This window comes from Numida meleagris, chromosome 4 (genome assembly GCF_002078875.1).
Source record: "Numida meleagris isolate 19003 breed g44 Domestic line chromosome 4, NumMel1.0, whole genome shotgun sequence".
NCBI lineage: Eukaryota > Metazoa > Chordata > Aves > Galliformes > Numididae > Numida > Numida meleagris.
This window is the reverse complement of record NC_034412.1, coordinates 24833070-24852154: the sequence shown is the minus strand read 5'-3', so window position 1 is coordinate 24852154 and position 19085 is coordinate 24833070. Positions and strand designations below refer to the sequence as shown.

Here is a 19085-nt window from a genome sequence, read left to right as displayed (position 1 = left end):
ATGAGTTTTGATGTTGGAAATGATGTTTTCTGGCAAAGTGACACCTAGGCCAACCAAGAGGCTTTGCTCTTTTGAATGTCTCCTAGCAATTGCTGTATAGCAGCGCTCATATTTTAACAGATATATAAAACTCTGCTTTGCTTTAGATGGTAACGTGGAAGTTTCTAGATGCCAACTTACTTATTGTTTTTTTTTTTTTCTGCAGTGTGAACAGCTTTAAAATCAGCCTCACTTTATCTTTTTCAGTTGAACATAAGTTGGAATGTAAGGAATACCATATGACACCAGGTCAGCTTCTTTCTGCCAGTCAGGTGGTGGAGCCAAGGAGCGATGCAAGCTCATAGCTGCAGAGCTTCATGCCGCTGGGACACACTGCTGCTGGGAGACTATCTTGTGATAAAGAGTGGAGTTAGTGCGATCAGAAACTTGTGTGCCACATCCAACAGCGTCTTTTTTTAGTAGAAGATACTACAAATATTAATGTGACTTAACTTTCCAAGTAAATCCCCTTGACAAGCAAGCTTCCTGCGTTGACGACTAGAGATCTGCTCTCAATATAGTAATATAGAGTATGAATAGAAAAATTCCATACAAAAATTTGAACAAGGCTGCCAGATGAGTCAAATTTCATGTCCGGCAAGTATATTAATTATTTCCTGCTCGTTCCACTTCTTCCCATGTGACATGATAATGAGCGTGTTTCTTTCTAAGAAAGCTTGGCAATGCAAATCTACCGGAATCGATCAATTCTGCTAATGACTTTGTTCTATTTTGGAACAGCACACTCCATTGTTGGAGTTTTATTATTCCATGCTGCTCTAAATCAGCGTATAACAGGATAAATATAACCAGTGAACCAAACTCACCGTGATAGCTAAATGAAATTACAGATGCAATGTTTGCTGCTTATTAAAACAAATGAGTAGGGTATTGCTTATCGTAAATAAACCCACTTTGTTAGTTCGGGGGTGAGGTTGTAAAAGGCCTTTAAATAGGTATTGTAGATGAGAGCCTGCACTCCTGGTGTTCTCCAGTTTCATAGTGCTGTTGGTACATGCAGTTGCCAGGTCAGTGATGCAACTTTTCTCTCAGAAAATGACCATGCTTAGCATGGCACGGTGCATTTCAGACTTTTAACCTCTGAAGAAAGCATCCATATGCTTTCCAGTAATGCAGCCCTGAGGTCTATGGGGGTGCATTTTTTAAAGGAGTGTTCTCAATTTCTCCTTGATTTTTTTTAGGCAACTATTAACTCTAATGGAATGAACACTGCTAAGACATTGGAAGATATCTCTGGCCTGTATCTCCAGCTTGATTCGTTATGACCTGGTAATTTCTTTCCTTCCTTCCTTTTCCATCATTGTATAATTGTTTGAGTTGGAAAGGGCCCTTAAAGGCCATCCGGACCAACCCGCCTGCAGTGGGACACCTACAGCAGATCATGTTGCTCAGCGCCCCATCCAGCCTGATTTTGAATGTCCTCCACAGACAGGGCATCCAGCACCTCTCTGGGCAACCTGTCCCAGTGCCTCAGCGCCCTCATTGTGGAAAACTTTTCCCCTAGTCTTGTCCTGTCCTTCTCCCTTCTGAAACCTGAAAAGCCCTCAGCTGTTCTGCAAAACTTCACGTTCTCCAGCAGCACTGTGACGCGCTGTGGGTTGTCTACCTTGCTGCAACGCAGTGGCTGAGCCATGTGATGGTGCTGTTTTGTGGTGGGAAACTGCTCTCAGAGGCTGTCCTCTGTGTTGGAACGGTCTCTAATTTTTCATATGCTACTTTCAATTATCCTTAATTTGTTAAATTCTGTAAATATTTGCTATGAATACTATAGTAAAAAGATCTGGTGTTGTAGGTAATGCAGGTTATAAAATTGGACAGATCTTGCAAACCATCTTGCAAAATTGCAGACAGATCTTGCAAAATTGCAGCCTCGGGGATATCCCAGGACAGGCAAGGCTTTGCAATAGCATGATATCTGCGATTATTAAAAAAAAAAAAAAATATCATGGAGAGGATGCTATCAATAATGATCATAATTAGGAAACAGGAGATTTTTCTGCTCTTCGGAACATGATCTGCATCCACTTTTCATAAGAAGCAAGTCTGAATGTTGTCCTTCTATTCAAAGAAATAACAGAAGAGGGCAGGGAGGAAGAAAATGAAGGCTTGGGACATAAATGACCATGTGCTGCTCTGTAAACCTACACAGCTTGTTTGAGCTGCGGCAGCTCACTGAAACAGCTGTGCTGGTAACTGGTAGCAATACTGAGAGAAGCAAGATATACGTGAAAAACAAAACTGATGATGATTACATATACATAGGGGACACCTTACAATTAAACATTAGGAGCCAATGCTTTTTAAAATAACACAGCTGCTGTCATCCCAACCTTAGGGTAATGCTGTTCACACACTGCCCTGGTTGTAAGGCTTGTCAGCTCGCACATTTTTTAACGCGGTGCGTTCCTCTGGTTTAGACAGGACCTAGGTCATATGTGGTAGAATTTAGAAATGTTCCAGCGTGGACAATGCATTTTGCCAAGAATAGGAAACCTCATCTTCTTTCAACTTTTTTCTTTTTTTTTTTAATGGTTCTTGTTCAAAGGTTTTCCTGCACATTCTCACATGCAGTTCATGTAAAGTCACCTTTTCCCTCAACAGATGTGGAACAAAATTGGCATTAAGCAAGACAGGATAAAGGCAATGTCTCTGAGACTTCACCTTTGATTAAAAAGAATTACCTTCAATTATCTGGCTCAATGGAGCCGTGCATTTGTTTCTCATTAGTTGACTCAGTTAATATCAAGAGTTTATTTTGCATTATTCTTAAATATTGCATTTTAAATGAAAAAGAAAATGACACATTCCTTCAATGGTCTGATAAGTTGTTGCAAGACAATTTGCTCTTCTTGCCTCATACTTTTTTTCTTCCATTTTACTCCTTTTTCTTTGTCTCCTTCCTCTCCTGTGAGCCAGAATTGCTCACTGCATGCCATATTTGACATGTTTTCATACACTTTGTGCTGCACACAGAAACTGCGAGGAAGTGGTGGTCTTCTGCCATTGTAAGCACAGCTTTGCCATGTGTCCCCTCAGAGAGTCCTGAACTGGAGGAACCTGGAGGACAGGAGGGTGAGAGGTGAGAAGAGCAAGGAGAGAATCATGGAATCATTAAGGTTGGAAAGACCAATAAGATCATCCAATCCAACCGTTGTGGTTAGAAGCAGCATTATCTTTGTGGGTTTGTTTTAGAATCATAGAATTGCTCAGGTTGGAAAAGACCTTCAAGATCATGAAGTCCAACTGTTGTTGTAGTTGTTTTAAATATCCCTATCAGTCAGTTTCCTTACACTCTTTTCATGTGTTTTTAAAAAATCAGAGTGCAGAAGAGAGTGAGTATTGAGAAATAACTCTGAAGTGAGATTTTTCATGTGCTCTTTGAGTCCTATAAATGCACTACAAAAGCGGGACCATAGATCAAGCCTTCCAAATGTCATGCTATAAAGCTTCCTCTATCAAGACCTTCCATTTTCTGTTTCTTCCTCTTTGCAAAGATTGAAGCCAACAGATAAGCCTTGCCTCATAGCCTGTAGGTTGATAAATCCAGTCTGACATACACCTGTGGGGAAATTAAATGGTTACATTGTCCTCATGGCTGCACTTTCTAGAATGTCTTTTCTCTGCCAGTGTTTTTGCAGCAAATTCTGTATGGCTGTGCCTTGAAGCTCCTCTAGTAACAGTAATAGCAGGGGAGAGTTGATCTTTACCATCCTGAGTGGTCTCATTTTTCAAAGTATATTCAGTTACAATCAGTTAATCGTAGTTTAGGTGAGGCTGATGGAAAAGGACAAGCTGGGAGTGCTGGGCTGGGGTGTTTTCATGTCTTTTAAAATGCTCTAACAACATTCACGTCCTGTTGTTTTTTTCACATTCTTTCCCAGCTCAGAAAATGACAAACTGAGATCAATATTCAGCCTGAACACCTGTCTAAACCACTTTATTGTTTTCTGCCCTCAACTTTTCTTTCAAGATGATAAATAAATATCAATCCACAGACTGAGGTATAGCCCAAATATTTTCTTATTGACAGATGTCAAATGGCACAAAACAACCATGTGAACTGAGGGATGCAAAAACTCCCCCCATCAACTGGCTGCTTTGGATCTGAGTTTACCATTGTAGGTGTTGAGAGGAATTTCAATATGTTTCCCTTTCCTTAACACTCTTTTTTAATAGTTGATTCCTTGTTCCACAATTTAATGTGTTTGAAATTGGACACGGAGGCACGTATGGGTGGAAAGGCAAAGGACAGGTCCCAAACCATGCTGTTACACATTATTAACAGGAAGGCTAGAAGCCAGCGAGCTCACTCGATTATGCCAAACCCTGATTATGCAGTACAAATCCTGACAATTTGGTATTGTTTTCTGAAGAAGCTATTCCAGGTCTGTTTTCTGGTAGGGAGAGAGGTCAGGGTTTTTAGGAAAGAGAATGACTGTCTTCAGCTGCTGAGCAAATACAGAGCATCTGCCTAACAGGCACTCTGAATATCCAAAAAAAAATGTGGGCAAAAAAGGCTTGTTTTGGAACTGAGGGGATGAAATCCTGTCCCATTACTGTAAATGGGAGATTTGCCATCGACTCCAGTCAGGCCAGCATTTCACCCAGTATCTTTTACATGTGTTTTTATATGTTATGATAATTCATGAATGAACTAAAGCAATCCCTGTAGAGAATATGTAAAGGTTTTTCTTCTCTACCTTGGAGGGAGCAATCTTTGTTGTTTATATTGGGGTTGTTGGAAAAGATATGGGTTGGAGAGCCTTTACATATAACACTACATACTTTATTTGGTATTACTCTTTTGTATAATCCATCAGCAGGAGCATTGCACAGAGGTTAATTGAGAAAAGAGCACAGATGGGAAGAAAATGCCTGAAGTTGAATCTAAATGGAACTGAGGTGATGCTGTCTGAATGGGTGTTGAGGAGAAACCAAAGGGAATGCTTTTTGCCTTTTGAGCACTTCTATTTTTGATTGTTCCAAGTCTACAATCCAAAGACACAGTTGGATTCCAGATAAGCACTTCTGTGCTCAGGGAAAAAAAGGCTGTGGGGATACTTCAGCTCCTTGGTCACAAACTGCTATGATCTGTCCTTGCAATATGATTTTTTTCTGGAAAATATTAGCAAACACAGGTTCTCTTATGTTGTCTTGTTACAAATTATCATGATTTGGCTGATGCTCTGGTTTAAGTCCACTCTAAAACAGAAGGAAGGGGAGTAGCCTAAAACAGCAATTAGAAGAGAGATTTGAGGGTCATGAGTTGTTTTCTCTTTCTGTCAGTTTGGAACACCTTTGAAGTCACAGGAAATCCTGTGACTGATTTCAGGGGTTCTGAATCAGGGGCATTCTATCTGAGCTGGGGCACATCAGGTGCCTTCTGGGCTGGGGAACGAAGCCTGCACGCTGTGTTCCACTGCCAGCAGGACTGCCACAAAGCCCAACTTGTCCACATCTGCAAAGAGCATTAGGACTCACAAACAAAGGGCTCTTTTCAAAGATGTAGAGTGTTATTTCTGTGTCCATTAATTCATTTTACCTTCCCGCTCACTGCCAACAATCTGTTTAGTGCAGTTGAGCTCTGACAGCCTGTGTCAACAACCAGAAGCAGTTATTTTGTGACAGAGAGAAGAGGAAAGGAGAAAATACAGACCTGAACTCTTCCCCTTACAGAGAATGCATTAATCAAGGAATTTTGTTGTGTATGAAAATAAGAACCGTGGCTGTCATTTAAAAAGCCTTCTCATAAAAGAAATGCATGTTAAATTAAAACCACTGTTATTTTTCTCTTTCCGTCATAATATGGACCCCTCCTGGTTTTTGATGAAGAGTGATGTGAAATATCACACAACTGAGCTGCAGAAAAAATACAGACTGTTCCAAGTGCGTGCGCCAGAATGAGCGCTCAGAGAGAGATCACTGTGTCATGAGCTCATGCTGGCAATATGTTTTTTTTCTATGGGTGTAAACTGAGCTTTGAGCCTGAGAGAGAACCTATAGCAAGCCTTGTGGGGACACTTGCATGTGTGTTGTTTTCTTTAGCATCAGCAAGGAGGTTGCGAGCTGCTCCCAGTCCTAGAAACGCAATGGCAGCCCCAGCGGCTCCCATGGTCACCTCCACCTTCCTCACCACTACACTAATTAACTGAAGATGGAGCCCAAGATGAAAACATCCAGATTTTACTGTGGGGACAACATAATTTGTCCTGCACAATTATTTGCCTTTGCACTTCCATTGCAGAAATGACAAAGGTGGTGGGCAGTGGTCAGGGGAAGGGCGATGGTCAGGTTGGTCTCTTCCACTGGCTAACAGCGATACGATGAGAGGGAATGGCCTCAAGATGCACCAGGAGAGGTTCAGGTTGGATATTAGAAAAAACTTCTCAGAAAGAGCAGTGATGCATTAGAACAGCCTGGCCAGGGAGATGGTGGAGTCACTGTTGCTGGGGGTATTCAAGAAATGTATGGATATGGTACTTAGAGACATGGCTTAGTGTGCAATATTGATGGTAGGTGAACAGTTGGACTTAAATACCTTAGAGGCCATTTCCAACCTTAATGGTGCTACCAGGTGGTACCAACCCAATGGTGGAGGTATCTGGACCCACTGGTCCCTTTCTTCAGGATGGCCTGAGCATGACCCAAAGTCAGCAAAGCACCGGATTTCTCAGCATCTTGAATTTCCCGTCCACTGGGTACTGTGCTGCACGTACACATTTTACAGTTCCTCTTAAGAGTCTCCTATTTGTGTTACTGGCAAAGCCTGAAAAAGCATATTAGTAATTCTTCTCAATGTGCTAAGAAAGGACAGTAGCTCGTTAGGAAGAAAAGTGTGTTTAGGAATAGGTGTGCTCGTCTAATCCTCAAAGCACTGCCCCAGATGTAAGGTATGACTGAGATGCAGGACCCTGGTACTGGGAGGGGACATCCCCCGTGGCACAACCTCTTCAGAGGAATGGGTTCAGGAATCCAGTTTAGTTTGCTCAGTATTGCCATCCACCACTGCTCAGCAAAGCAATGTTCTATGTTATTTTGAAAGAAGCAGCTGTGGAGCCTTTGACACTGGAATTCAGAATTGAGGGAGCCAAATCAGGCAGGAAAAAATGGTGAGCTGGGCACACAGACAGCTCTTGCCCAAATTAGCTCTATCAGTTTAGTCTTGCCCTATTTTCTTGCTGCTGTAGCCCCATGCTAGGGCATGTATGGATATGGTATTAGAAGCATTGCTTTGCTTTTGCAGATGCCTTGCAGTCTTCCTTTTCCCTCTAAATACTCTACCAAAATTTATTGCTTAAGGGCTCGTGAAGCTTCTTCCTATCCTTGTTGGTTCATTCTGAAATGCAAGTGCTGGTCTCTGTACCCACTGCTGAATGACATATGCTTTACAACCCATAAACAGTTAAAGGTAATGAAGTCAGCAGGTGAGTAACCCAGAGGTTAGCTGTCTGGCCCTTCACCTGCCCCTCGGCCTGCTACCTCAGGGCTGGCACCCTCACCAGCTGCAAGCAAGGTTGGCGCTGCCTCAGGGTTCCCTGCCCATTGCTTGATGTAAATGTGCCCTACAGATGAATGATTTAACATTTGCATGCACTCCCCAGTATGGGATGGTGATAACACTGTTTTTCAGTCTCATAAAGGTTCTGTAAAGATGGATTCTGCAAAAAAAGGAAGAAGACTTTGGGTAAACTGCTGAAAGCACCATAAAAACAAGATGTCCCCCTACAGACATGAAGTGGCCAATGAAGCTGCAAGAAAACTGCTTTTAGATGCTATTGTATGCCTTACATAAAAACAGACAATCAATTTACATCACCAGCATTTGGTCTTGGCTTACTTTCAAGCAAACACGATTCATTAGTTAGGATTTGCACAAATGTATTGTCACACATGGTAAAAATGGGTGCCTGTCCAAACCTGTGAGGTGCTCCACCAGCACTGCGCTCACCAGCAGTTTGCTCCCAGCTGCCAGCAAAAACAAACCTGCTGCGAAAAGCTATGCAAACATCCACCACTTCCCAGCTTCCAGAGGGCGTCAGCTCCACAGCACGGTGCCCAGGGCTGGGTAATGTCGTGAACCTGCACAGTGGGTAGATAAGGGTGGGTGGTGTGTTTCAGCAGTGGCGACAGCAACAATGGGTCTTCCCCACTACTGCAGGCTGTTGCTCATCGCTGGTGAAAATGCATAGCTCATGGTCTTGACTATGTTGAAAAAACAGTTTTGTAGCTGAGAGTTTGCTCTATCAAATAGCATTCTTGTGCTCTTTGTATCTGTTGCAGTTTCTGTGGAAATAAATAGGAGGCATTACTTTCAGGGTGACCCACATATCACATGGAAAAGTTCCTGCCCGAAGCCCTGTAAGTTGGGGTTGAAAGGGAACCTTTCTATTAGGCATCTATTCTTAAGTGGTAGAAAATGGATTCTACCCATGGTATCCTGTCACAGTCATCCCTAAAGCTTGTGTCATGTTTGCAGGCTGAACTCTGCTGACGTTTCAGCTGCTAGCTTTGGGAGTGGTTACTGCCTGGCCCCACAGGGTGAACTCTGCTCCATCTCAGGGGGATCTTCAAATCTGCACCAGTTCATCAGAGTAACAGCAAAGGAAAGCAGCTTTGCTTCTATTTTAAAGATTGCTTTACAAGGTGTTTGTTGTGACCTGTATTGCAAACCACATGAGGGAGTGAAGAGCAATAAAAAAAAGAGGTTTTGGATAACTGTTATTGCTAGAATAATAAAATATGTGGCTAAGCTTATAAACTAAATATATATGTCTCTCTCTATATAAATGAATAGAATATCAAAACCTGAATGAGCATCAATCATAGAATCATAGAAAGGCTTGGGTTGGAAGGGACCCCAAGGATCATCAAGTTCCAGCCCCCCTGCTACAGGCAGAGCCACCAACCTCCAGATCTGGTACTAGACCAGGTAGTCCAGGACCCCATCCAGCCTGGCCTTGAACACATCCAGAGATGGGGCATCCACAGCCTCTCTGGGATATCAGTCTGGGTAATCTTACTTGGATGTTTATATCTGAGGGCAACAGCAACACCCAATCCACACAGGGAGCAAAGGCACAGTGGCGCATCTGCAACTAAAAGGAAACAACAGCTGCTGCTTCTGCTACCTGTAGCCCCACAGCTCTCAAAGCAGCATGAAAGCCCTTCCTACCTCAGAAAGCACCATCAGATATGTTATTCCCAGTCAGGTTCTGGCCACAAATGATTGTTGATTAGTGAGTACTCAAGCACCTGTTCTGCAGCAAAATGAGCTCTGCAAAGCACTTTGTGACCAGGAGTGAAAGGATGGCTCCCAGTAGAACCATCACTCATAGCTGCATTTCACTGTGTTTCTAAGAAAACCAGTTCCACACATAGCTTTCTATTATAGTCACTGTGACTGTCACAGAACTCACCAGCAAGTATGTTGTGCAGCTGACACTCCTTCAAAGAGGTGTTGCTGAAATCAATATATGTCTGCCTGGGGAACTACAAATAATGGAACACCTGGAGATGTGCAGAGCTGATGCTTTCTCCATGCACTGCATACTCCAGGCTGAACTCCCACAGCGAACCCCGCTGGTGGGGCAGCAGGCAGATGTCCTTTCTGAGGTCCAGCTGCCATGGTTGGAGATATCCCCGGAGGTGCCCAAGACCAGGCTGGATGGGGCCCTGGGCAGCCTGAGCTGGTGGAGGGCAGCCCTACCCATGGTAGGGGTTGGGATTGGGTGGTCTTTGAGCTCCCTTCCAACCCAAGTCATTCTTTGATGCCATGATCTGAGAAGCCACCAAGTGTCATCACCACGCTAGTGAGCTGACTGGGATGCAGCTGGTGCACTATAACTTGGCACCCCTCCTTCAGGGTAATGCTGCTGTGGAAACTCCTGTCCTCGTCCTACCTGATGCCACTTCTCCCTTTCATGCAGGTCAGTGTGTCACCGAGAACAGTGGGGCTGTCTCAGCCCCACTGGGAGACTGCAAACATCTCCTCAAGATCTAGGGCTTTCTGTTTGTCATCTGTGGAAGAAAAGGAGTGAAGTGAACATGGCACAAGAGGGAGAGAAAAAGCTGAAGAAGAGAACAGAGAGAAGAAATGGCTCAGAGAAGGCAGATCAACAGAGGAGGTGGAAGAGCAGGTTTTGTTTAGTAAATGTGCCAGACTGAACATGATTCGCGTGCTTTCCTAGCGACTGCACAGGCTGCATGGGGCATGGCTGTTTTTCCAAACTCGCTGTGATTCAATGGAATTCCGGCATTTTCATCATGAACAGCTGTGATTTGGGAAGGATCCATGTGTTTTCTCAATGAATATGAATGGAACTGGCAAGGGCCGCAGTGTCTCCTTTTAGCTCCTATGCTTGTGATTATCGCAGTACATAAATATACGGAGGCTTTCTCAGAAACGTTGTGCTGTGCCTAGGAAGACCTGACACAGCAGAGGTTCAGCCCGGCCTCGGCTCTGCAGGAGCTGCTCAGACACAACAGTACAGGGAGCTCTGCCTGCAGCTGCTCTCCCGAGCATCCCCATTCCTTTGGGAGGAGACCAAGTGCAAAGGGTGTCCTGCTACCACTCTGTGCTCTTTGCCATGCTGCAGCAGTACTGATGTGTTTTCCCTGAGCGACGGACAGAAAGGTGAAATTTACTTTGGTGAAGGTGTGGTGGGAACCGCAGGAGCAATGGCTGTTACATGCTGTGCTCAGCCATTGGGGCAGAATGGATGTCAGGTGCTGCGTATTCTTGGTGTCGCTGAAACACGCAAATTCACCCATACAACATTCCTGGTTAGATATGAGATTTGGAAGTAATGAAAAAGGGAGGAAATTCTGGTCCCACTGTAGCTGATGGAAGCTTCATCTTCGAGTTTCTTTCCAATGCACGCTTCCCTGCCACACTGAGCACTGACCCTACGCGAGGCTACAGCGTGAGCGTGCCACAGGCATCGGGCGGCGCAACATTAAAGCGAGGAAACGCCTCGCCGAGAGCAGCCACCCCCCGCTCATCCTCGTGGATCTCCGTCCCATTCACGCTTCCTCTCGGAGGCAGCCGTGCCCGAGCCCCCGCTGCCCCCGAGAACCCTGCACCCGCAAGAGCCGCCTCCGTCCCCGGGTGGGCGGTGCGGCGGGGGGCGGCGGCCCCGGCGGGGCGGGAGCTGCGGGGTGGCGGGGCTGGAGTCGCTGTCCCAGGAGACGTTGAGCACCGCGGAGCTGAGGGACGCGGTCACGGCCGGGCTGGGCCGGGCTGGGGTTGGACGCGGGGCTCTAAGCGGGCTTCTCCAACGCGAATGATTCTGCGATTTCAGGCAGATTTGGGGTTGGTTTCCTGCCCGGAGGGGTCGTGCCCCACGTACCGGCCACAGAGAATGGAATAAAAGGGAATAAATCGAGCTACGCGAGCACTTCGGCCTCTGACCCTCCGGGGTCCCGCCCCGCGAGGAGAGGCGCTCGCAGCTCAGCGCGGCCCCTTTAAGGGGAAGAAGCGGGGCGCGGCCCCTTTAAGAGGAAGTAGCGCCGGCGGAGGGGGAGGGGCGCGGGGAGCTGCGCTGCGGCCGCACGAGGGGAAGAGCGCGGGGTGAGGGGCGGGNGGGGCGGCGGCGGCGGGCGCGAGGCCGGTGTACAACCTGACGCTGACGGTGGCCGAGGGGCTGCCGGCGGGAACGCTGGTAGGCGACCTCCGCGCGGGGCTGCCGGCGGACGCGGGGCCGCCGGGCGGTTTCCTGCTGTCGGAAGGCAGCGGCGAGTCGGCGCTGCTGGCCGACTTTCAGGTGCGGCCCGATACCGGCGAGATCCGCACGGCGCGGCGCCTGGACCGGGAGCGCCGGGCGCACTACAGCTTCGCGGCGGCCACGGTGCGGGGCGACGTGGTGCAGGTGGAGATCGCGGTGGCCGACGCCAACGACCACCCGCCGCGCTTCCCTCGGGGCCGCCTGCGGCTAGACGTGTCGGAGCTGAGCCCGCCCGGCAGCGTCTGCCGCCTGCCGCCCGCCAAAGACCCCGACGCTGGGCGCTTCGGCACGCAGGGCTACGCGCTGCTGGAGGCGGGCGGCGCGCCAGGAGAGCCCCCGCTCTTCGCGCTGCGCTGCGGCCGCTCGGCGGCGGGCTCAGCGCCCGGACCGCTGGACCTGGTGCTGCTGCGGCGCCTGGACCGCGAGCGGGCGGCCGAACACCGGCTGGTGCTGGAGGCGTGGGACGGCGGCAGCCCGCCGCGCCGCGGCCGCCTGCGCGTGGCCGTGCGGGTGCTGGACGAGAACGACAACGCGCCCGCGTTCGGCCGCGCCGAGTACCGCGCGCGGCTCCTCGAGGACGCGGCGCCGGGCACTGCCGTGTGCCGTCTGCACGCCACCGACCCCGACCTGGGCGCCAACGGCCGCGTGCGCTACGCCATCAACCGGCGGCAGAGCGACCCCGGCGACTTTTTCGCGGTGGGGGCGCGCAGCGGGCTGTTGCGGCTGCGGCGGCCGCTGGACCGCGAGGCGCGGGCGCTGCACCGCGTGGTGGTGGAGGCGCGGGACGGCGGCGCGCCGCCCGAGGTGTCGGCCGCGCTGGTGTCCGTGGCCGTGCTGGACGTGAACGACAACGCGCCCGCCATCCGCCTGCTTTTCCTGACCGAGAGCGGCGGCCCGCGCGTCTCCGAGGGGACGCAGCCCGGCGCCTACGTGGCCCGCGTCTCCGTCTCGGACGCCGACGAGGCGCGCGGTGGGGCCGGCGTGGCGCTGGCTCTGCGTGGCGGGGACGGAGCCTTCGCACTGCGCCCGGCGGCCGCCGGCGTCTTCTTCCTGTGCGTGGCGGCGCCGCTGGACCGGGAGCGCCGCGAGCTCTACGCGCTGCGCTTGGTGGCCCGCGACGGCGGCGCCCCGCCGCTTTCCGCCGAGCGGGTGCTGCTGCTGCGCGTCGCCGACGTGAACGACGAGGCGCCCGCCTTCGCGCGGGCCCACTACCGCGCCGCCGTCTCGGAGGCGGCCGCTCCCGGCACGGCCGTGCTGCACCTCAGCGCTTCGGACGGCGACGAGCCGGGCTCGCCCAACGCTGAGGTGCGCTACGCGCTGGAGGGAGAGCCTGGCGCGCTGGCGCTGCTGCGCATCGACGCGCGGAGCGGCGCCGTCAGCACCCGCGGGCGCCTGGACCGCGAGCGGCGCGCCGCGCTGGAGCTGCGTGCGGTGGCGCGGGACGGCGGCCGCCCGCCGCGCTCGTCCTGGTGCCGCCTCAGCGTCCGCGTGCAGGACGCCAACGACAACGAGCCCCGCTTCCAGCGCCGCGTCTACCGCGGCCGTCTGCCCGAGCACGCCGCGCCCGGCCGCTGCCCGCTGCAGGTGAGCCCGCGGCGGGGGCGCGGGGATAGCCCTGATGCTGGGCTCGAGCCACAGCTCCAAGGGCCATCATCGAGCACTCAGAGCGCGTCGTGTTTGACGCCCCGGCCCCTCCCGCGGCCCCGCGTGCGGTCCGTGGTGCTGAAACCGGGAGAGCTTTGCTCCCTCGGTGGTTATCTTCATCCTCCTCCTACGTGAATTCCTTCAGTGAATTGAGGAATAACGCTTTTCCTTGATAACAGAGGTTGCGCTTTCATTAGCGATTTTATTTGCAAGCATTTTAGGTCATTGTAGTGTCTCTCGGCACTCACTGCAGTGGTTCTGCCTAGTACATTCTGTCTCAGAGCACCGACTTGCCAGGGGTGTCAGGACTGTCCGTCTTCTGGCTGAAGTGACACTCTGTCGTCTTGGTCTCTCTTTCAGGCAGCAGCCTAAAACTCACTGCAGATGGCAATAATGCAGCACGTCAGGTTGGCACCTCTTCTCCTTGGGCTGTGCCTTTTATCCTGGTGAGGCAGAGATGTGCCAGTTCTGTCTCTTATAGAATCATGGAATCATAGAATCGTTTGAGTTGGAAGGGACCTTTAAAGGCCATCTGGTCCAACTCCTCTGCAGTGAACACGGACACCTACAGAATGCTCAGAGCCCCAGCCAGCTTGAGCTTGCATGTCTCCAGGGATGGGGCATCCACCACATCTCTGGCAACCTGTCCCAGTGCCTCACCACCCTCACTGTAAAAAGCTTCTTCCTTTTATCCAGCCTATCTCCCCTTTTAGTTTGAAGCCATTTCTCCTTGTCCTATCACAGCAGCCCCTGCTAAAGAGTCTGTCCCTTCCTTCTTATAGCCCCCTTTTAGACACTGAAAGGTATCCTCCACGTACTCCTGCATACATGAGTATTTCTCCCCTATGGGGCTATGCAGAGCTTAGAATTAGAAAGAGATTCGGTGGCTGTGGCAGCTTTTAAGTGAAATCCTGCTTTGAACTTAGTGCAGGTATTTGTTTTGTGTTACCCCAGATGGTACACTGTGTATTCTGGGATTTAGGTGAAGTATGCTCTTGCTGCAAGGCTGTGCTGGAGCTCAGGAGGTGCTCGTGGTGTAATCATGGCTCATGTTATTCTGCATGTGAGTTCTTATGAAAAGTGTTACTATAATTGCATCTTGAAGAGAACATAAATTGTCATGAGTTAGTGACAGTCATGTTAGTACCTTTTTGGGGTTTTTGTTTCTAAATTCATTTTCTTTTATGGTTCATTAGAAAATGTGTTTATTGGCTTTACAGTGATGTCTGTCAGAAGAGAAGAGGAGAAAAAACATGTGTTATCTGTCAAATGATAAAGGCCTACATGCATTCTGCTGTTATGACAACTTGCACTTTGCGGGCCTATTCTTAAGAAGGCTGCTTTAACTCACTGCTTAGAGCTCCTCCGTTCCCTTTCTTTAAAAATAACAGTCTTTCTGATGCTGAGATTGTGAGGCATTTGTGAGCACATGGACAGCAAAGAAAGGTTTTATTTAAAACTTTGAAAGGTAACTTAGGTGTACTGAGAATTGTTCCATGATTAGGTATATGATTTAGTAGCAATTACTTTTTATTCATTCGCAGCAAATATTTCTTTGCTCTCCAGAAGCCGTTTGGTAACTTCTCAGTAGATTATAATAGCATTCCAGAATAAAGTGTGTTTTCATGGCTGCCCAGAACTATGAGACATCTGTACAATGTGCGGCCTTGGGAGCTGTAAATGGCTGGGTATGGCCTGCCCATTTATGGATATTGATGTCAGCTCATCACCCATATAGATTTTCATAGATTGCTGGCTCAGCAGGAGGCTCAGCCTTTCCTGGAATGTTTTAAAGCGTTGGGAAATAAATGAGTTTGCTGTCTCCTAAGGTGCAGCGGACTGACGCATTACAGAATGAGCCTTTATTTTCAGTTTGTTTTGCTGCTCAATTTGTTCTTGAATACGAACTTTTAACTGCATATTGAAAAAACATGAATGATGCATTTGTCTTTTAAAATTCACAAGTCTGATTAAGAACCTACCTGGGAGTTCTATGTGACTCAGTGCAGTGTGCAGGGGAAGCTTGTCCTGCAGTGCATTGACTACAGGGTTAGTACACCTCAAAGCCTCAACCTTTGTGGCACTGTCTGACAGGGAGAGTAAGGAGGGTGTGTTCTAAGGGAAGATGCTTTTGTTGCAACCTCTTTTCCTCTGTTTACCAACTTCCCATTGGTACAGAGGTCACATTTATGGCCTTTGAAACTCTGTGCAGAAGTGGGTTTTTAATTCTGCACCTGACAGCATGGCATTAAAGATACATCTCTTTCCCTCCTTTTCCTTGAATAAAAACAAGCATTGTATTTCTGCCAGACCCTAATAGGTCTGACTGCTGTTGGATGTGACTGAAACCTCAGGATACTGTCACAACTATTAACTCACGCTCACAGGCTGTGCTGTTTTAAGAACAGAGCTGTTGTGGTAACAACAATATCTGCTATAATATAATCAAGAGTACTGACTTCCAGCCTTGACAGATGTCTTGGTCTCTTGCCCTGACCTTGTGCGACTCCTGTGTAGTGTTTTTGTCTCCCCTTCCCCTCTTTCTCTCCTCCCCTTTGTCCTTTGTGCAGGGAATTAGCTTGTCTGCTCTGCTTCCACTGCCTTGTGCCTACTACATCTGGTGCTGGGGAACGGGTGACAGGAAGGGCAGTGTTTAACTAGTGTCTGACTAAACGTGTGAGACAAACAGCTTGTGTGTGCCCTGGTGGTTTTTTCCTTTGTAATCATAAATACACACATATGGTTTAATACAGTGTCCAAGGAACCGGATGTATGTTGCCAATCAGAGAAACTGTAGCAGACTCAGCCTCTAGTACTTTATGTGCTACACTGTTGTTTGTTTGCTAATATGTAAAACCCCAGTACGCGCAATTTTACAGTACACATTCAGTTTTTCCTATTGTGTTTTGCTTTGAATTCTGAACTCATGGCCAGACAGCAGTTATAGTTCACTGGAGTCTGTCAACGGTTTACGGGCGTTTGGCCCGATTCCGTGACGAAGGGGACGGGGGACCCACAGGCCCACGCCCCAGGAAAAGGGAAAAAGGGAAAAGGGTAAGGAGATGGCCCTGAGAGCAAAGAACAGCGGCAACAATCTGAGGAGAAACAAACTAATTTACTAAATAAGATATCGGAATGCAAAACAACACACTATAATACAATATAATTACAATTTAAGCTGATAAATCCAATACAGAGAGAGAGAATGTCCCAAAATCAAGGTAGGCCTTACTCTACTACCGACAATAAGACAGCTGGAGAGCGAGGTGCTGCCAAGACAAGAGACGGCAGAAAAAGGGATGAGGTCTCGTGATCTGCAAGTTTTTATACTGCGAGCTTTTTTCTTTTCCCTCCAGCTGGAAATGGTAACAGAGGAGAAAAGTACCGTGGGGACTGTAGTAGTCCTTCTCTTCTGAGAACCAGGTATATCCACTACACGATGTTATGATGTGCAGTACCAATAACCGAAAATCACAAAACCATGACAGAGTCGTTTCTCCCTTCTGCAGGGTGACTGCCTTGATAACAGACCTATCATTTGTATGAAACTAGGTTTTCTCTTAGACCATCATCGAAGGCGTAGATGTATTGATATCTTCATCTCTGCTTCCATCTTAACACAGGGCTATGTATTAAACATTCTCCATAGATATACAGACACCTAATTACTTTTACTTAGGAAAATGTTATTGATCTTTGGATAGACTATTGCTTTGGACATTTATAGCTAATTTCTTGGCTTCATTTCAGTTTGGTACTTTTAGCACTGTAATGCTCGATGACATACAGAAATGGTGTTTCTGTAGGAGTGATGCTGTGCCCTTACATGGGCATGGACTCGATAAAGCATGTTCTGTAGCACAAAGTTCATAAAGTTTTCAGTTGTCTTAAGGTGCTGTTGGATGGAAGAGAATAAGCTCCCTGAGACAAGAGTGATCACCTTGGTAATGCTGGTGCTGTGCATTGTACTACAAGTGCTGTTGAATAGACAGGGTTTTTGGCATGCCATTAGAAAATATATGAATCTCAAGAATCTAGTGCACATAATTGAAGCCTTAAAATTTGCAGGTGTGCTTGGGGGAAGGGGATCAGTAGCCTGAGTTGTACCAGCTTGGTGCTTGCTCATTTTTCCAACAGTACTGCCACCTGTGCTTATCAGAACACTGAGTAAATTTGGTTCTAGAGTAGGAGCAAGGGGATGAATAAAGCGCAATCCAAAAATGATCTGCTTTCCCAGAGCACTGCACTTCTTCATGTCATGGACTTTAACACACTGTGTTCTTCCATCACCGTTGACACTAGAATAATGATTTTCCCCAAAGGTTTCATTTGAAAACACACTCACAGCTTCAAAAATTCTTTTCTTTTTAGATTTACATTTGTATGATTTTTAAAGGAGCTAAGAGGGGACATTTTATTCCAATTTTAGAAGGGAAGAAGAAAGATAAAAATGTGTATTTGGCTTCTATTGTTGTTTGTTTGTTCACTGCCTTTTGTTGCTATTAAAATACAACTCTAAATCCTGGAACTTGTTTATTCTTTTCTTTTTTTAGCTATCTTTGAAGTTGATGACTTTAGTAATAATTTTGGCAGCACTGCAGAATTTAATGATTTTGCTCTGATTTTGCTGTTCTTTTTTTTTCATTCAACCCCTAAAACTCTGGGATTTGTGATTTGCAGTTAAAGAAGCAAGGTTTGAATTTTCATGGAACTAATCTGTAATTACTTTTTTTTTTTTTTTAAGTTCTCCATTTATGCCTGTATCTTTGGAAGGGGAAAAGAGCTGGGAGTCAAAGGCTAACTGCTTTTCATTTTTGGAAAGGTTTATCTGAAGTTGTTTGCAGTGAGGACCAAGGCCAACATTTGTGAGTTGGGCGTGTAGGACGTGTGTTGCATTTCGTGAACACTGCAGTTATGGGACACAAGTTATCCCCTAGTTTCCGAAACTGCTGTTGAACCAGCACATTGGAAAATAGTTCTGTTTTTCTGACGTCTGTTGTATCTAATTAGAGGCCACCAAAAATGTACTGTTTGAGACCTTTTGATTCTCTAGTATGATGCCATTCTTACTAAGTGCTTATAGCAGGAAGTCATCTTTTAGGCCTACAAGCATTCACTGAATGATGTCTATTTTTTGAATGTGAATGGAAGTTAGAAGCATTGCTGAGGTTATTGGGTCCACAGCTTGATACTCATTTCTCCACTTAGCCTCTTTTTAAGTCAACAAGTCAAACTCTTTCAAGTCTTATCTATCAAGTAGGCTTATTGTTCTGCTCATCATTCTGTCTCTGCCCTGCTATCTTTCTTGAAAGTGTGCCCAGACTGTACTCTGTGTTTTTCAAATGGGATCTTCCAGGTTATTTGTACAGCAGTGTTAGTACTTGACTGGAAATATGTCACCTAAATCAGTTTGCATTTCTCTTCTTTTTAAGTCCAATTGCTTTGACTCAAGGTACTCTGTATTTTTTCTCTTCTGCAGTTTTCAATGAGTAAATTCTGAGTTTACAGTAAAACAATATCAGTTTGCTGGTATGCAAACTCATACATCGTCATTCTATTTCTATTACTTTAGCCCTTTTGTTCTGCTTATGTAGGTCCTTCTGATCTACAGACAGGGATTTTCCAGTTTCATGAAATGGTGAATATTATTGAAGTGCT

The 19085-nt window shown here is 47.4% G+C and overlaps 1 protein-coding gene across 1 annotated transcript in view; it reads left to right on the top strand.

The window, feature by feature from the left end:
• Nucleotides 11643-19085, top strand: part of DCHS2 (dachsous cadherin-related 2) — a gene marked incomplete at its 5' end in the record, with an annotated part of 94826 nt that continues 87383 nt past the window's right edge. Inside the window, one exon of the mRNA XM_021393831.1 lies at nt 11643-13367. Within this exon, the coding sequence (XP_021249506.1) occupies nt 11643-13367 (1725 nt within the window). The remainder of the gene's footprint in view (nt 13368-19085) is intronic.